The 19,775-nt window shown below is 43.2% G+C and overlaps 1 protein-coding gene across 1 annotated transcript in view; it reads left to right on the forward strand.

Annotated features, from left to right (window-relative positions):
- DNAI1 (dynein axonemal intermediate chain 1) overlaps positions 1-19,775 on the forward strand; it is a 205,599-nt gene that overhangs the window by 51,949 nt on the left and 133,875 nt on the right. Inside the window, exons 10-12 of the mRNA XM_039355382.1 lie at positions 9,747-9,831; positions 13,789-13,906; positions 15,090-15,133. Of these exons, the coding sequence (XP_039211316.1) occupies positions 9,747-9,831; positions 13,789-13,906; positions 15,090-15,133 (247 nt within the window). The remainder of the gene's footprint in view (positions 1-9,746; positions 9,832-13,788; positions 13,907-15,089; positions 15,134-19,775) is intronic.

Raw genomic sequence — 19,775 nt, forward strand, 5'->3', positions numbered from 1 at the left:
TCTTCGCTGCTTGTGAAGGTTTCTGGGCAGGTCCTCACAGAGCGGGTTGGCTTCCTTACAGACGGCCAGGGGGACTCATTTGCTTTTGAGAAGGACTTCAAGAGGGGGCTTGGTTGGACCCCTTCAGAGATGTGCACACATCTCCTCCTTATCTCATTTTGCCCAGACCAAAAAGATGAATGAGGTCTGCGGGAGAAAAAAAAATGAGATGGTTTGCTTTTCATGCCGGTAAAAGATTGTATTTACCCATTACTGATACAAGAAACTATTTGTGGCTCAGGTTTGAACTGTGAAGTCCTTGGTGCTCTCTGAGCTTGGCTGTTTCATGACCCAAGTAGATAACATCATCAGTGATAGAAAGGAGTGAGGTTTGTGGAGTGGAGAATGAGGAGGAGGAGGAAGATTGTGGGGTCCTTGGTGCTTTCTGAGCTTGATTGCTTTCTTGCAGACGTTTCATGACCCAGCTAGGTAACATCCTCAGTACTAGAAAGGAGTGGGGTTTGTGAACTAGGAGAATAAGGAGGAGGAGGAGGAGGAGGAGGAGGAAGAGGAGGAGGAGGAGGAGGAGGAGGAGGAGGAGGAGGAGGAGGAGGAGGAGGATTGTGGAGTCCTTGGTGCTCTCTGAGCTTGTTTGTTTTCTGGCAGACGTTTCATGACCCAACTAGATAACATCCTCAGTGCTGGAAAGGAATGGGGTTTGTGAACTGGGAAAATGATGATGGTGATGAGGAGGAGGAGGAGGATTGTGGTGTCCTTGGTGCTCTCTGCGCTTGGTTGATTTCTGGCAGACGTTTCATGACCCAACTAGATAACATCCTCAGTGCTGGAAAGGAGTGGGGTTTGTTCTCTGTGTATATATAAATGGCTTGTCCTAATGTATTGATGGGGGAATTCTTGGTGGTCCCTTGATTATGCTGTTGGTTACTGTTTGATTGTGTGTCTGAGTTGGTAGTTCCTTGATTGGATTATTGTTTGATTCTTGGTCGTTAGTCTAGTGTTAATGTTGGTGTTGCTCTCTGCTTATTTGGGTGTTGATTGCTGGTGAGGAGGCCTTTTAGTTTTTTGTTGTGGTCTCTTTTGAATGATGTGTAGTTGTTGTTTACCTCCGATTTGTCTAAATGTCAAGAATTCCGGTAGCTGTTTTGGACTTACCCATGACTCTAAGCCATGATTTGTTAATCATGGCTTGTTGAATAAAATTAGCTCAAGAGTTCACGCAGGACACTAAACCAAATGCAAAGAAACCCCATAATGGCTTCACTTGATGGAACCCTGTGGGTGGCAGGGAAGAAGGGGTCGATTTAAGCCTATTAAATTGATTTTGGGAAAGAAAACAGATGGAAAGGAAAAAGCATTTGGCTGCTGATTTAATTACACTGACAGTACAGGAGCTAGTGATGGATGGATCCCCAAGCCCTCGCTCACTCATTTTCTCCACATTGCCGGAGAGAGAAGCAAATTCTTCTATCTGTGTGAAGTCTGAAACTTGGCCGCAGAATTATACACACATATACAGGCAATCCTCGACTTACAATAGTTCAGTGATGGCGAACCTTTTAGAGACCAAGTGCCCAAACTCCAACCCAAAACCCACTTATGCATCATCGGGTGCTGGGTGGGTGTGGCCCATTGGGTGGGCGTGGCTGCGGTGGTAACAGCAGATTGGGTGGGACTAAAAAGTTCAATCAATCCATTCCAACTTTGCAAGATCTTTTTTTTTCCCATGAGAAGTTGAAATTGACTGATTGATTGAACCTTTTTTTTTTTTGCACATGGTGGTGGAGGCCTAAAGCGAAAAGGTTTTATAAAACCCAGCTGAAGGCCTAGGACTGGGGCGACAGCGCACGTGCCCACAGAGAGGGCTCTGAGTGCCGCCTCTGGCACCCGTGCCATAGGTACGCCACCACAGGTCTAGTTTAATGAAGAGAAGGACGAGGGGGGACGTGATAGCAGTATTCCAATATCTCAGGGGCTGCCACAGAGAAGAGGGAGTCAAGCTATTTTCCAAGGCGCCTGAAGGCAGGACAAGAAGCAGCAGATGGAAACTAACCAAGAAGAGGAGCAACCTGGAACTAAGGAGAAACTTCCTGACAGTGAGAACAATTAATCAGTGGAACAACCTGCCTCCAGAAGCGGTGAATGCTCCAACACTGGAAGTTTTAAAGAAGAAACTGGACAGCTATTTGTCCAAAATGGTATAGGATTACCTGCCTGAGCAGGGGGTTGGACTAGATGACCTCCAAGGTCCCTTCCAACTTATTACTATTATTATTATTATTATTATTGATCATCGCACAGTCAGCCAGATGTTCAGACTGGATTTGGCATTTTGTCTACCTATCGAGTCCTTACCCAGGGCCTGGGATAGGCAGATGTGGATGTTTGATGGTATTACAGATATCGTCGCAGGATGGAAGCAGTTCCTAATAAGGCCGCCTTTTGCAATTGACTAATAGCGAATTTGTCAATGCCAATGGTGTTCAAGTGGTGCTCCAGTTGTTTTGGAATTGCACCCAAGGAGCCTATGATTATTGGTACTACCCTTGCTTGCTTTTGCCACAGTCTTTCTATTTCTATTTGTAGGTCTTTGTCTTTTGTTATCTTCTCCAGTTCTTTCTCTTCTATTCTGCTATCTCCAGGCACTGCCACGTCCACTATCCAGACTTTTTTGTCTTTCTTATCGACAATTGTTAAGTCTGGGGTGTTATGTTGCAGGTGCTTGTCTGTTTGAATTCTGAAGTCCCAGAGCATTAATTTTATCATTTTCTATGACTTTCTCTATTTTATGATCCCACCAGTTTTTGCTTACAGGCAAATGATATTTTTTGCAGATCTTCCAATGCACCATTGGTGCTACTTTGTCATGCCGCTGCTTGTAGTCAGTCTGTGCAATCTTCTTGCAACAGCTTACCAAGTGGTCCACTGTTTCTTCAGCTTCTTTGCATAGGCGGTTATTATTATTATTATTATTATTATTATTATTATTATTATTATTATTATTATTATTATTATTATATGCTGTTACACCATATGTTTTTGGTATATGAGCAAACCACCAGTATTTTGTTTTGAATCTGCTTTTTTCATTCAAACCACGCTCCTTCAACAGCCATTAATTCTGCTCGTTTTATCTACACACTTTGCATACTTCACCTCCGCTGCAGTCAACTTAACTGCAATAGTTCAATTAGTGACTATTCAAAATTACAACGGACGGCACTGAAAAAAGTGGCTTGTGCCCATTTTTCACACTGAAAACTGTTGTGGCATCCCCAGGGTCACGTGATCAAAATTCAGACCCTTGGCAACTGACTGGTATTTATGACGGTTTCGGTGTCCCAGGGTTACGTGATCCCCTTTTGTGACCTTCTGACGAGCGAAGTTTATGAGGAAGCTGGATTCACTTCACAACCAGGTCCCTAACTTAACCACTGCAGTGATTTTACTAAACAAATGTGGCAAGGGAAGTTGTACAATGGGGCAAAATTCACATAACAAATGTCTCACTTACAGTGAGGGAAAAAATTATTTGATCCCCTGCCAATTTTGGATGTTTGCCGACTCTCAAAGAAATGATCAGTCTATAATTTTAATGGTAGGTTTATTTTAACAGGGAGAGACAGGATAACAACAACAAAAATCCAGAAAAACGCATTTCAAAAAAGTTATAAATTGATTTGCATTTTAATGAGTGAAATAAGGATTTGATCCCCTATCAATCAGCAAGATTTCTGGCTCCCAGGTATCTTTTATACATAACAAGCTGAAATTAGGAGCACTCTCTTAAAGGGAGTGCTCCTAATCTCAGCTTGTTACCTGTATAAAAGACACCTGTCCACAGAAGCAATCAATCAATCAGATTCCAAACTCTCCACCCTAGCCAAGACCAAAGAGCTGTCCAAGGATGTCAGGGACAAGACTGTAGATCTACACAAGGCTGGAATGGGCTACAAGACTATCGCCAAGCAGCTTGGTGAGAAGGTGACAACAGTTGGTGCGATTATTCGCAGATGGAAGAAACACAAAATAACTGTCAATCTCCCTCGGTCTGGGGCTCCATGCAAGATCTCACCTCGTGGAGTTTCAATGATCATGAGAACGGTGAGGAATCAGCCCAGAACTACATGGGAGGATCTTGTCGATGATCTCAAGGCAGCTGGGACCATAGTCACCAAGAAAACAATTGGTAACACACTACGCCATGAAGGACTGAATTCCTGCAGCGCCCGCAAGGTCCCCCTGCTCAAGAAAGCACATGTACAGGCCCATCTGAAGTTTGCCAATGAGCATCTGAATGATTCAGAGGAGAACTGGGTGAAAGTGTCGAGGTCAGATGAGACCAAAATCAAGCTCTTTGGCATCAACTCAACTCGTTGTGTTTGGAGGAGGAGGAATGCGTGACCCCAAGATCACCATCCCCACCGTCAAACATGGAGGTGGAAACATTATATTTGGGGGTGTTTTTCTGCTAAGGGGACAGGACAACTTCACCGCATCAAAGGGACGATGGACGGGGCCATGTACCGTCAAATCTTGGGTGAGAACCTCCTTCCCTCAGCCAGGGCATTGAAAATGGGTCGTGGATGGGTATTCCAGCATGGCAATGACCCAAAACACACAACCAAGGCAACAAAGAAGTGGTTCAAGAAGAAGCACGTTAAAGTCCTGGAGTGGCCTAGCCAGTCTCCAGACCTTAATCCCATAGAAAATCTGTGGAGGGAGCTGAAGGTTTGAGCTGCCAAATGTCAGCCTCGAAACCTTCATGACTTGGAGAGGATCTGCAAGGAGGAGTGGGACAAAATCCCTCCTGAGATGTTTGCAAACCTGGTGGCCAACTACAGGAAACGTCTGACCTCTGTGATTGCCAACAAGGGTTTTGCCAACAAGTACTAAGTCATGTTTTGCGAAGGGGTCAAATACTTATTTCACTCATTAAAATGCAAATCAATGTATAGCTTTTTTGAAATGCATTTTCCTGGAGTTTTGTTGTTGTTATTCTTTCTCTCCCTGTTAAAATAAACCTACCATTAAAATTATAGATTGATCATTTCTTTGTCAGTGAGCAAACGTATAAAATCAGCAGGGGATCCAATATTTTTTCCCCTCACTGTAGCAACAAAAATTTGGGGCTCAATTGAGACCGTAAATCAAGGATTATCTATGAATTGGCCTCTTTAACAGGATGATAGTCCCCACTGGGAGGTGAATCTTACTTATGGCGGTAAATCTTCGTGCTCATGAGGACTGGGCACTTGCGATGTCATCTTCCTGGCTCAGAAAGATGAGTCTCTTAGAAACAGATCATTAGGAAGGAACAGAAATTGTTCTGGGGGGACTCCATTAGCGCTTTCTCGGCACGCTTCAATAATTCCCACAGCAAGGCTGTAATTGGCCCATCTGCAGTTGTTTTGTGCTGCTAATTCTGGGGAAGACACGGGAGGCTGACATGCCTTAAGAGCTACTATACACCCCCCCCCAAAGAAACCAGGGGGTGACATGGCTTAGGAGCTTCATATCTTCCCCTGGAAATTTGGACTTTCAGGTGGGAAACCGCGTGGGTTAAAATCTCCCACAGAAACATCCTGAAGATTAAATCTGGTACGTCTGTGAAGAAAATAAGAAAGTTAGTGGGTTGGTTTCAATTTTACATCTTAACAAATTTGGGGCAGAATTTGATGGGATCAATACATCTGCCCAGCCCTCAGACCTGTTTGATCATTACAGATAGTTCTCGACATAAACCATCTGTTTACTGACTGTTGAAAGTTACAACAGCACTGAAAATATTGACTTACAGTAGTGGCCAAAATTGTGGAAACCTTTTGGGGAAAGTGTACAGTAGAAATGCCACCTTTGGTTAAGTTTCCCCCCATTTTTCTTCTAATTTCTTTATAACTGTAGCCTTGTTCGCTTAATAATACTATTTTACATCGCTTTCTGGGCGACCAGTCAACTCTTTGCCACCATTGCTTTAATTTTATTATGTTTTACAAGCTCACTAAATGAAAGAACAAAAAAAAACCCAACCAACTTGATAGCCATCACATAACACACTGACCAATGTCCTCCTCTCAGCTTCAATACATGACATCAGTCACTGAATCCTACTGTGATCTGATTGGCTCATGGCCAAAACAAGATGACACCCAATTGGCTCTCTAAACACTCATGCTCATTGGCTACAATCGGATGAAGGAAAGCTACCTGATATCAACCTAAGCAAGTTGTGCTTCCTTTTTCTGGTTATTTGGCTATAACGTTTCACAGAATACAGTACAGATCATTGAACAAACTTTGTTGCATTATATTCTTGATTAAATTATCTTTCCATTGATATATAATTTTATGGTACTATTCCCCCCAAAAAAAGTGGTGTTATTAGCCATCCAACCTCAAAAATACACTTTTCCAAAAAGGTTTCCACAATTTTGGCCACTACTGTATGTCTGGTTTTTCACACTTATGACTGTGGCGGCATCCCCAAGGTCACATGATCAAAATTCGACGGCTCGGCAACTGGCATGTACCTATGACGGTTGCAGTGTCACAGGGTCAGGTGATCCCCAATGGGGAGAAGGAAGTAGGAAGGTTGGAGGAGAAGTGGGGAGAAAGGGGAGGAGAGTGGTGAAGGAGAGGAGAGGAAGAAGAGGGAAGTAGGGAAGAGAAGAAAGGGAGAAAGAAGGTAGAGAAGAAGGAGTGTGGATACAGTGAAAGGGGAAATGGGCGAGCAACACCAAAAGTCATGTGTATGTATTTATTTCATTTTATTAAAAGTATCTTATATATGAATGTAAAAAGAATGTATGTTAACATCTGATAAATATCACGGTATATGTATGGGGGAGAGTTTGGAAAAATAAAAAAATATTAAAAAAAAAGGTGATCCCCAATGGGAGTTCACTTGACGACCCTGTGATTCTATCAACAACCTCATGATTTGCTTCACAACTGTGGCAAAAAGATGGTGTAATGGAGCACAACTCCCTTAACAACTGCCTTGATCCACAACGGAGATGTTGTTTCTCAGTTGTGCTGGTAAGTCCTGGACCATCTGCGTATTACTCGTAGGGTGGGCCGCAGTGTAAATTTGATCAACAAAATAAAACTAAAGTAGATATTTCCCACTTCAGTTGGCATTAAAATGTTTGGGATTTACTAGAAGGCCTGGAAGGTCCCTTCCAGCTCTGTCATTCTCTTAACTCAGTGGTTCTCAGCCTGTGGGTCGGGACCCCATTTGGGGTCGAACGACCATTTCACGGGGGTCGCCAAACAAGGCTGTCTGCTATTTTTCCCCCTTTGGCCACACCCCTGGCACCCGGTGATGTATAAGTGGTTGGGGGTCACCACAACATGGGGAACTGTATTATGGGGTCGCGGCATTAGAAAGGTTGAGAACCACTGTCTTAACTGATTGGTGGAACGGCTTGCCTCCAGAAATTGTGAGGTTTTCAAGAATAGACTGGGCAGCCATTTGTCAGGAATGGTGTAGGCTATCCTGCTTAAGCAGAGTTTGGACTAGAAGACCTCTAAGGTCCCTTCCAACTCTATTATTCTATATTCAATATCCCTGGAGGTTTTCAAAAATAGACTTGGAAAAGAAGACCTCAGAGGTCCCTTTCAGCCCTACTATTCAGCCCTATGGTTCATCTCATCTTTTCACCAGCATCTTTGAAGGAGAATATTTGCAGCCCAGAGTCGAACTGTGGGCCCCTTGGTGCTCTCTGAGCTTGCTTGTTTTCTTGCAGACGTTTCGTGACCCAAACTAGGTAACATCTAGCGCTGGTGATGTCACCTAGTTTTGGGTGGTGAAATGTCTGCAAGAAAACAGCAAGGAAGCAAGCAAGCCCTCTTCCTCCTCCTCCTCCTCCTCCTCCTCCTCCTCCTCCTCCTCCTCCTCCTCCTCCTCCTCTTCTTCTTCTTACAGATATTTCATGACCCAATTGATGATGTTCCGTAGTTGGCTCATAAAATGTCTGCAAGGAAACAGCCAAGCTCAGAGAGCACCAAAGACCCCATAGTCCTCCTCCTCCTCCTCTTCACAAATCCCACTCCCTTCTAGCACTGATGATGTTACCTAGTTGGATAATGAAACATCCGCAAGAAAGCTATCAAGCTGAGAGAGCACCAAGGACTCATAGTTCTCCTCCTCCTCCTCCTCCTCCTCCTCCTCCTCCTCCTCCTCCTCCTCCTTCTCCTTCTTCTTCTTCTCCTTCTCCTTCTCCTCCTTCTCCTCCTCTTCCTCCTCCTCCTCCTCTTCACAAATCCCACTCCCTTCTAGCACTGATGATGTTACCTAGTTGGATAATGAAACATCTGCAAGAATGCTATCAAGCTGAGAGAGCACCAAGGACCCATAGTTGTTGTTGTTGTTGTTGTTGTTGTTGTTGTTGTTCTTCTTCTTCTTCTTCTTCTTCTTCTTCTTCTTCTTCTTCTTCTTCTTCTTCTTCTTCTTCTTCTTCTTCTTCTTCTTCTTCTTCTTCTTCTTCTTCTTCTTCTTCTTCTTCTTCTTCTTCTTCTTCTTCTTCTCTCTCCTCCTCCTCCTCCTCCTCCTCCTCCTCCTCCTTCACAAATCCCACTCCCTTCTAGCACTGATGATGTTACCTAGTTGGATAATGAAACATCCGCAAGAATGCTATCAAGCTGAGAGAGCACCAAGGACCCATAGTTGTTGTTGTTGTTGTTGTTGTTGTTGTTGTTGTTGTTGTTCTTCTTCTTCTTCTTCTTCTTCTTCTTCTTCTTCTTCTTCTTCTTCTTCTTCTTCTTCTTCTTCTTCTTCTTCTTCTTCTTCTTCTTCTACTTCTTCTTCCTCCTCCTCCTCCTCCTCCTCACAAATCCCACTCCCTTCTAGCACTGATGATGTTACCTAGTTGGATAATGAAACATCCGCAAGAATGCTATCAAGCTGAGAGAGCACCAAGGACCCATAGTTGTTGTTGTTGTTGTTGTTGTTGTTGTTGTTGTTGTTGTCTTCTTCTTTCTTCTTCTTCTTCTTCTTCTTCTTCTTCTTCTTCTTCTTCTTCTTCTTCTTCTTCTTCTTCTTCTTCTTCTTCTTCTTCTTCTTCTTCTTCTTCTTCTTCTTCTTCTTCTTCTCCTCCTCCTCCTCCTCCTCCTCCTCCTCCTCCTCTTCACAAATCCCACTCCCTTCTAGCACTGATGATGTTACCTAGTTGGATAATGAAACATCCGCAAGAATGCTATCAAGCTGAGAGAGCACCAAGGACCCATAGTTGTTGTTGTTGTTGTTGTTGTTGTTGTTGTTGTTGTTGTTCTTCTTCTTCTTCTTCTTCTTCTTCTTCTTCTTCTTCTTCTTCTTCTTCTTCTTCTTCTTCTTCTTCTTCTTCTTCTTCTTCTTCTTCTACTTCTTCTTCTTCTTCTTCTTCTTCTTCTTCTCCTCCTCCTCCTCCTCTTCACAAATCCCACTCCCTTCTAGCACCGATGATGTTACCTAGTTGGATAATGAAACATCTGCAAGAAAGCTATCAAGCTGAGAGAGCACCAAAAACCCATACTTCTCCTCCTCCTCCTTCTCCTCCCCCCAAGCCCCACTCCCTTCTACCACTGAAGGTACTACCCTCCTCCCAGCCTAGCGGGAGATCCCGTCACTCCGAGGCAGCATCCCACCCAGCACCACATCTTGCCATAGAAAACTCCAAAGCCGAACAGTGCATTGCGAGTGTGGGAAGCTACAGTCCTTGCCAGGCCAACCGGCTTTTGCCTTCGAATATTCTCATCCCCTTTTTCAACAGAGCGACGACATCAACAAAGTGGCCAAGGCGGCAAAGATCGTGGAGCGGATGGTCAACCAGAACACTTTCGATGACATCGCTCAAGGTGAGGACCCAGGCGGCTGGCTGGGACGCTGCCTGAATGAGGTGGGCCCGTTCTCACTCCTTCCCTTGGCTTGGATGCCATTGGTCATGAGGGTGAACCCCCACGGGGATTGCTGCAGGGACCAGGTCATAAGTACCTTCTCAGGCAGAGCCCCCCCAACCTTTTGGGCACCAGGGACCGGTTCTATGGAGAGAGGTTTTTCCATGGACTGGAGGTGCATGGTTTTGTGTGCTGCCTGCATCCTGCAGATGGGGCTTCACTTGTTTGCATGGTCCGATTATTGGCATGCCACGGCCCGGTGCTGGTCCACAGACCAGGGGTTGGGGACCCCTGTTCTAAGGGGGCCGCTATACTGTAACTTTGAACAGCAGTTAAGCATCCAGTCATAAGTTCGAAGATTACCTCTACATTTTCTAAATTTTTTATATTGATGCTCACAAACTATGAGGTTTTTTTTTTTAAAGTGTTGCTTGGGAGATCTTTCAGCTTTCATTCTTTGGATTTGAATACAGGTATGTCTCTGTCAGGGGTAGGCAACCTTGGCTCTTTTACGACTCGTGGACTTCAACTCCCAGAATTCCTGATCCAGTTATACTGAGGGAAAAGGGAGAGGTTTCCAAGCTGAGTTATGTTGATTCAGGAATTCTGGGAGGTGAAGTCTACAAGTCATAAAAGAGCCAAGGTTGCCTATCCCTGGTCTATGTTAATGAAAAGAAGGACTAGGGGTGATATAATAGCAGTCTTCTAATATCTCAGGGGCTGCCCCAAAGAAGAGGGAGTCAAGCTATTCTCCAAAGCACCTGAAGGCAGGACAAAAAGCAACGGATGGAAACTAACCGAGGAGAGAAGCAACCTAGAACTAAGGAGAAATTTCCTGGCAGTGAGAACAATTAACAATTAAGTTGTGGGTATTCCAACACTGGTGATTTTTAAGAATAGATTGGACAACTAATCACTTGTCTGAAATGGTACACGGTCCCCTGCTTGAGCAGTGGGTTGGACTAGAAGACCTCCAAGGTCCCTTCCAACTCTGTTATTCTGTTCTGTTAATCCTCTGGATTGTTCCCAAGGAGCTTCATCACTTAAAAAACATTTTAAAAAGTTCAAGCAGCATCCTAACCTCATGCAGATTTAGAATGGAAGGAAAGAAATGCAAGGAGTCCTTGAACTTGCAACCATTCATTTAGCGACCGTTCTGGAGTTACAACGGCCCGGAAAAAAAAGTGACTTGCATTTAGTTCTCACACTTGCAAGCCCTGCAGCATCCCCACAAATTCAGATGCTTGGCAACTCACCTATATTCACAACGTTTGCCACGTCACGTGATCGCCATTTGCAAACTTCCCATCCAGCTTCCGGCAACCCAAATCAAGGGGGGGAGAGAGGGGGAAGCCAAATTTGCTTAACGACTGCATGACTTGCTTAGCAACTGCAGTGATTTCTTGAACAACCGTGGCAAGAATGTTAAACGTTGAACGTTTCTAATCGCCCATAAGGTTGTTAAAATTGGATGCGACTCGCTTAACAACCCGCCTTGCTTAACAATGGAAATTCTGCTCTAAATTAGTATGTTGAGGATTATCTGTAGTGTTGAAAGAAAAGCCTTCATCATGGTTCAGTCCAAGCCAGGGATAAACAACATGGTGACTGCTTTAGAAAAAAGGTTGCAGTTTATTGAAGAGGAGAGCCAGACAGAAAGATGGCTCTGGTAGAAAAGAGAGAGAGCATATGTAGGAGTGGGTTTTTATACCCTCTGGAGCCTTTTGTTTGGAGTTGTTTTCTGTTCCTCTATGAGGCTATTTCCTGTGTCATGTATTCTGACATATGTCCCTTTGACATCTGTGAGTTAATCCTATTATGTCTTGTCTTAGACTTTGGGTAGGGTACGTAGATTTTTTAGGTGTCTTTGTCTTCTTAATCTTCTAGCTCCAACCTTCCTGAATGGTTTACATCTGCATTTCTACAGAGCTGGTTTCTGCTTGGGGGAGAGAGACTTGGGGCTATTAAGAAAAACTGGGCATGCTTTTCTGCCTCTTTAAGATCCTTTGAGGAAATATATTTTCCTGCCTTTTTAATATTTCCTTCTATGGGGGTCTGACTTCCCACAGTAGCTTAAAAAGAGAAACAGTCATACTTTTGGTATGATTCAAAGCCTGTGGGAAGAAAGAATTTTAACATCTTGCTTAGTGTAGCGTTTGTAAGAATGCAAAGCTGGGGAAAAAATGGTTGCTGAGAATACCAAGCTGGGGGGTGCCAACAAAGCCGGTGCTGAATTGGAGATAACAGAATAAGAGAGTCGGAACGGGATCTTGGAGATCTTCTAGTCCAACCTCTGCTGAAACAGGAGATCCTATACAGCAGGGGTCCCCAACCCTTGGTCCGTGGACCAGTACCTGGCCACAGCATGCCAGCAACCAGTCCTCACAAACAAGGAAAACTCCATTCACAAGATGCAGGCAGCACACAAAACCACACCCCCTCCGGCCCACAGAAAAACTTCTCTCCACGTAACCAGTCCCTGGTGCCCAAAAGGTTGGGGACCTCTGTTATACAGAATAACAGAATTCAAAATAACAAGAGTTGTTATGGGTAAAGGTGTAAAAGAATTTAAATTCTAATGATCTCTGTTGGTGAGAATTTTAGTGATTAAGATGAATGGTTTGCTAAAACTTTTTAAGTAGGAGGGTATTAATAAATTTACTTAAGGGTGGGGGGAAAAAACAAAAAAAGCAAAGAGCCAAGTTTATTGAATGTAAGTTTGTTGGTGGGGTTACATTGGAGGGAGAATCTTGTGTTTATTATGGATGAATGGTTGTTTAAAAGAAATATACACCTCGGCGTGGAGAAGATGGATAAATTACATGTGAAGAAAATATGGGATTTAATGGATAAATTATGATTAGAGTTGATATGGGATTAAAAAGTATTATTTAGATTATGAATAATTTTTTAGTTTTTAATTTGGAATTGCTTATATTGTTATTTTTTTTAAATTTGCTTAAATTTGTTTTGTATTCAAGTTAAAGCATATTATTGATTTTGTTATTTGTACAGCTGGATAAGTTTATTTAGAATTTGCTTGTTTATTTGTAACCCTGTAACCAGCTCTGGGAAGTGAGGGGGGGAGGGAGGGGGTTATTCTACGGGGGGAAATTGTTAAAAACTAGTATAAAACTTTTCAATAAAAAAAAATAACAAGAGTTGGAAGGGACCTTGGAGGTCTTCTAGTCCAACCCCCTGCTCAGGCAGGAAATTCTATACAGAATAACTGGATAACAAAAAAAAAAAAAATGGAATAACAGAATAACAAGAGTTGGAAGGGACCTTGGAGGTCTTCTAGTCCAACCCCCTGCTTAGGCAAGAAATTCTATACAGAATAACTGGATAACAAAAAAAATGGAATAACAGAATAACAAGAGTTGGAAGGGACCTTGGAGGTCTTCTAGTCCAACCCCCTGCTCAGGCAGGAAACCTTATACTAGTGTTTTTCCACCTTGAGCCACTTGAAGACAGGTGGACTTCAACTCCCAGCATTTCTAGCTAGCCACGCTGGCTCGGGAATTCTGGGAGTTGAAGTCCACCTCTCTTCAAGTGACCCAAGGTTGAGAATCATCTCCCTATACCAGTGGTTCTCAACCTGTGGGTCGGGACCCCATTTGGGGTCGAACGACCATTTCACGGGGGTCGCCAAACCACGCTGTCCGCCATTTTTTTCCCTTTTCCCCAGCTGTTCTACTCCCTCTTATTGGTGGCCACACCGACTTGGGGGTCACCACAACATGGGAAACTGTATTATGGGGTCACGGCATTAGAAAGGTTGAGAACCACTGCCCTATATAGTACCATTTGTTTATTTCAGTGGTGCAGTAAGAATATGCACAGTGCCAAAATCTTGGTTTGTGCAATAATTTGCTACTGCTGATTTAAAAAACCGATGTGAGGTTTTGGTTTTGCTAGATTTCAAGTACTTTGAAGATGCCTCGGACGAATACAGAGATAACATGGGGACGCTGCTGCCGCTCTGGAAGTTTCAGTACGACAAAGCCAAGCGGCTGGCCGTCACTGCCCTCTGCTGGTGAGTGCCTTCTCTGCAGGTTAAGGTAGGGGCGCTCTTTGGCCAGGCTTTTGTTTTTTGTTTTTATTCTTATTTTTATTAATTTTTTTTCTCATCAACATATGTTAATTTTTCCAATCCACAAGTTGTCTGGAGTTTGCTAAGCTAATACATGTTCAATTCCTAATCCTTCATTTTTTTTCTCTAAATAAGAATAAAATAAATTCCAAATTTGATAGTAGTCTGTATCTTCTTTGTCTTTCAACCTCATAGTTAATCGGTCCATCTCTTCTTTGGCCAGGCTTTTGATCCATGCTGCTTATCTTATTATTGAAAAATGAAAACGACCAATATAAAATGTTTACTGTCAATGTTATATTTGTTATAAACACTTTTTCTTTCTTTTTTTTTCTTGTGTCCCATTTATAGTTTTTTTGTTTTGTTATGTCTGTTTACTTTGTATTTTAACTTCAGGGGGAAAAAATAAAAAAAGGATAATATTTGTAGTGCAGGGTTGAAATGAAGGGTCCTTGGTGCTCTCTGAGCTTGGTGGTTTCCTTGCAGGAAACATTATCAGTGCTAGAAGTGAGGGAGGTTTGCGGAGAGGAGGAAGGGGGGGAGGAGGCACAAAAATGAAGAGGACTATGGGGTCCTTGGTGCTTTCTGAGCTTGTTTGTTTCCTTGCAGACTTTCATTACTCAATATGTCACATCATCGGTGCTAGAAGGGAGAGGGGTTTATGGAGAGGAGGAGGAAGAGGATAACTGGGGGGTCTTTGATGCAAATAGAATAGAATAGAATAGAATAGAATAGAATAGAATAGAATAGAAAATATGGAATGGAATGGAATGGAATGGAATGGAATAGAGCTAGAAGGGAAGATAGCAGAAAGGCTACTAGATTTTATTTATTGCAGTTTTCTTATGTTGGACAGTCTCAAGCTCACAAAATCTTTCATGATGAATTAATTATAATTCTAAATCACTAAACACAGTTAGGAAGTTCTGATGTTGAAATATAATAATTTACTAATTACTAAAAAGGTATTTCAATACTTGGAAACTGGCACTGCCTCCAGTCTCCTGCTCTACAAAGATGCATTTATGTCCGTAACAATCGCATGGAACAAAATATGTCTATAACACACTAAAAAATATTGTCAAAATAGTGGAACGCTGACAGTTTACATCTCTTTTTCTTATAGGAACCCCAAATACAAAGACTCGTTCCTCGTTGGACATGGCTCTTGTAAGTTTTGCCTCTGCTATGCTATGCTTCGTGGTAAAATCAGAGGTTTTCGGTCCTTTTGCGTCATTCTTCCTCTTGTTGAAGGAAAAGTCTTCATCATGGTTCAGTCCAAGCGACTGCTTTAGAAAGAAGGTTGCAGTTTATTGAAGAGGAGAGCCAGACAGAAAGATGGCTCTGGCAGAAAAGAGAGAGTGAGCACATGTAGGGAGTGGGTTTTTATACCTTCTTGAGCTTTTTGTTTGAAGTTGTGCCTGTGGCATGAACTTTGACTTGAGTCTGAGTGTGCCTTTCTGGTATTCTGATGGTGATGGGTTAATCCTATTATGTCCCAAAGGTCAATCCTGCTTCCCTGGGACTGTGGCTGATGACACTTAGATTTTTGGTGTGAGGGATTGTTGATTCTAGGGATCTTTTTTCCTAATCCCAGTTTCCTGACTCCAGTCTTTCTGACAAGATTATCACATCTGCATTTCTGCAGACTTGGTTTCTGTTTGGGACAGAGAGACTTGGGGGCGGGGTTGGTTTCTGCTTTTAAAATCCTGTAGGGAAATATATTCTGTCTTTTATATATTTCCAAAAATATTTCTTTGTTCGGGGGGAGGGCTGACTTCCCACATTCTGTAGACCGACCTTCCCCTCCTGAGGGTCTTTGTTTATCTCTTCTTGTATTTAAACGGCCTGTGAGCCGGTTCCTCGGCCAGGCAGCTTTTCTGGTTGCCTCAGGTTATGTCCAATTGTGGCAAAGAAAAAAAACTTGCAGCATAACAGGACTGGTTACACAAAGCCTCCCCAAGACATCGCCATTAGGGCAGGCTAAAAACTCTTGATTGCCTTCCCAAATTAGCCTCTGCAAATCAGACATAACAAACCTGTCAATGCGGCTGTTTGTACTAATACATTTTCTAAATAGAAAAACATTAGCCCCGTGTGGCCGGGTGTGTAAAACTGATGGCCCTTATTAAATTACATGTCTCTCCAACAAAGGCGGGGGAAAAATGGCTGATGTGAGTCATCAATCCTAGTGGCAGCTTGATAGTTGCTTAGACATTTAAGTTCTCCGATATTTTGCCTAATTTCTTTTAGGACACTCATATATCCATTTTTATTTTTAATTGGCCAATAGGATCCTGCACCCCATGGCGTATTTAGAATAAGAACAGAATAATAACAGAGTTGAAAGGAACCTTGTAGGACATCTAGTCCCCCCCCCTTGCTCAAGCAGGAGACCCTACTGTTGAAGGAAAAGTCTTCATCCTGGTTCATCCAAGCCAGGGATAAATAAACAACATGGCGACCGCTTTAGAAAGAAGATTGCAGTTTATTGAAGAGCTAGACAGAAAGATGGTTCTGGCAGGAAAGAAGAGAGAAAAAGGGCTGAGCACATGTGGGGAGTGGGTTTTTATACCCTCTGGAGCCTTTCATTTGGAGTAGTTTCCTGTTCCTGTTTTAGGCTTTGTATTTCCTGTGTCACGTATTCTGACCTGTGTCCCTTTGGCATCTGTGAGTTAATCCTATTATGTCCCAAAGGTCATATCCTGCTTCCCTGGTGCTGGGGCTAATGACTCTTAGCGTTTGGGTGGTGTATGCAGATTTTAGGTATCTTTGTCTTCCTAAGCTTCTAGCTCCAACTTTCCTGATGGTTTACATCTGTATTTGTATAGAGCTGGCTTTGCTTGGGGGAGGCAGACTTGGGGCTATTAAGAAAAACTGGGCATGCTTTTCTGCCTCTTTAAGATCCTTTGAGAAAATATATTTTTCTGCCCTTTTAATATTTCCTTCTCTGGGGGGGGGTTGACTTCCCACACTACCATTCCAGACAAGTGGCTGTCCAGTCTCTTCTTGAAAGCCTCCGGTGTCGGAGCATCCACAACTTCTGGAGGCAAGCTGTTCCATCGTTGTAACTGTCAGGAAGTTTCTCCTTAATTCCAGGTTGCTTCTCTCCTTGATCAGTTTCCATCCATTGCTCCTTGTCTGGCCCTCAGGTGCTTTGGAGAATAGGTTGACCCCCCTCTTCCCTGTGACAGTCCCTCAAATATTAGAACACTGCTTTCATGTCACCTAACGTTTATTAAAGCTAGGGAAAAGTACGAGGAGTTAGAAAAAGCAGAAGTCCTCTGCAAATGGTCTTTTAGGACTAGTCCTGGGGATCAGCGAGCTCACAGCAGGATATGGTAAAAAAAATAAATAAATCAAGATGGCTGCTTGGACGGTGCAATCAAAGGCCCAGCTGGGTTTTAGGTGAGACAATGAGCCTGGAAGCCCCAGGAGAGCTTTGATTGCACCATCATCTTGACTTTTTTTTTTTTTTTAAAAAAAAACCATATTCAGTAGACACGTCTGACTTATCAGGATCCCCACTGTCTTGCTTGCTGATGGCCAGTTGAATGGAATGGAATACTTTATCTGGCCAAGTGTGATTAGATGCACAAGGAATTTGTCTCCGGTGCAGAAGCTCTCAGTGTATACACAAAGCAACAGAATGATCCTCCCCCTCCTCCTCCTCCTCCTCCTCTTCCTCCTCCTCCTCCTCCTCCTCTTCTTCTTCTTCTTCTTCTTCCTTCTTCTTCTTCCTTCTTCTTCTCCTCCTCCTCCTCCTCTTCACAAACCCCCTTCCCTTCCAGCGCTGATGAGGTTCCCTGGCTGGGTCCGGAAACATCTCCAAGAAAACCACCAAGCTCAGAGAGCACCAAGGGCCCCACACTTCGCTGTCTCCTTGGGTAAGATTCAGAGATGAAAAATCTCTTCCCTGATTCCCATTGCTGCTTGGCTTGATAGCCACCATAACTGAATGATTGACTACATCCTATTAAGTCACTGTTGGCTCTTAGCAACCACGCAGGTAGATTTCCGTTGTGATATCCTGTTCCTAACCTTGTCCTGCAGCTCTTCCAATGCTGCCCACATTACCACTGTAACTGAATCCACCCCTCCTGTTCTTGGCTGCCCCCTTCTTTTTCCTTCCACGTATGCCAACATTAGAGCCTTCTTCAGAATCCGACGTCTAAATATAAGGTGTCTAAAGTTGGACATGATAATTTGAGCCCCACTCACCACCAAGTCCCACTCACCACTATGCCGTACCACAGTGTTTCCCAAACTTGACAATTTTAAGGCATGTGGACTTCAACTCCCAGAATTCGACAGCCAGCGTTGCTGGCTGTGGAATTCTGGGAGTTGAAGTCCTCATGCCTTAAAATTGTCAAGTTTGGGAAACACTGCCGTACCAGTTTCTTGTACGTACAATAGACTGAGGATCCATTCTCTGGCCAAATACATTAGAATAAATATTTTTCTTCATTAGTTTGTCCTTCCATTGACTGAATTAGGAGTTGTAAAAGACCTCCAGGTTTTGAGCGTAGATGAAGGTATGATTATATCTTATCTGCCCTTTGACTACATTCCCCCAATGCATATTCTGGCTGACAGCCTTATTTTAATCAAGATATTCAGCCTCCCTTTTTCTTAGACTTTCATTATCGGCTCAGCAGCCTGCAAAGTGGAGCTCCAGTTGGCTAAATAGAAGTCCAATAAATCCTTCAAATTGGCCTTCTAAAGCTCTCCTGGACTCATTTAGACAAGATGAAAAAAAAAAACAAAAAACAGCAAAGTTGTGCATGCTGCTGAACACAAAAACACAGTTTGATGTAGATTGGAGCCCTGGGAAGGTGATTGTCTCTTTCCAGTAGTGCCGGTTTCCAGCAACTTATTTCCCTTTCTGAAAATGTGACTTATTCTGTGCTCTGCGTCCTGTAAAACCTCATGGAACTCATTGGGAGTACAGGATGCAGAACACAGAAACACTGAGTTGGAAGGGACGTTGGAGGTCTTCTAGTCCAACCCCTGCTCAAGCAGGAGACCATACCATTTCGGGCAAATGGCTGTCCAGTCTCTTCTTGAAAATCTCCAGTGATGGAGCACCCATAACTTCTGGAAGGAAGCCGTTCCACTGGTTAATTGTTCTTGCCGTCAGGAAATTTCTCTTTAGTTCTAGGTTGCTTCTTTCTTTGATAAGTTTCCATCCATTGCTTCTTATCCTGTCTTCAAGAGTCAAGGTTGACCCCCTCTTCTTTGTGGCAGCCCCTGAGATACTGGAACACAGCTATCATGTCCCCCCTCGTCCTTCTCTTCATTAAACTAGAGATACCCAATTCCAGCAACCGTTCCTTATATGTTTTAGCCTCCAGTCCCCTGATCATCTTTGTTGCTCTTCTCTGTACTCTTTCGAGAGTCTCAACCTCTTTTTTATATCGTAGTGACCAAAACTGGATGCGGTATTCCAAGTGTGGCCTTACCAAGGCATTATAATACTTCATGTGATCTTGATGCTCTCCCTCTGTTGATGCAATGTAGGACTTTATTAGCCTTTTTGGCAGGTGCACCACTAAGATACTTAGATACTAAATAAGTATGTGAGATACTTAGATCCCTCTCACTGTTGCTACTTTTGAGCCAGGTACCGTCTATATTGTATACCTGTGCATTTGAGTTATCGTGCCTAAGTGCTGATCCTTCCTTTTCTCACCACTGAACTGCATTTTAATAGAACATGATAACAGAGTTGATAGGGACTTCAGAGGTCTTCCAGTCTAACCCTCTGCTCAAGCAGGAGATCCTACAGCATTTCAGACAAATGGTTTTCCAA

This window comes from Crotalus tigris, unplaced genomic scaffold (genome assembly GCF_016545835.1).
Source record: "Crotalus tigris isolate CLP2741 ecotype Arizona unplaced genomic scaffold, ASM1654583v1 scf7180000018684.1183181, whole genome shotgun sequence".
Lineage (NCBI taxonomy): Eukaryota > Metazoa > Chordata > Lepidosauria > Squamata > Viperidae > Crotalus > Crotalus tigris.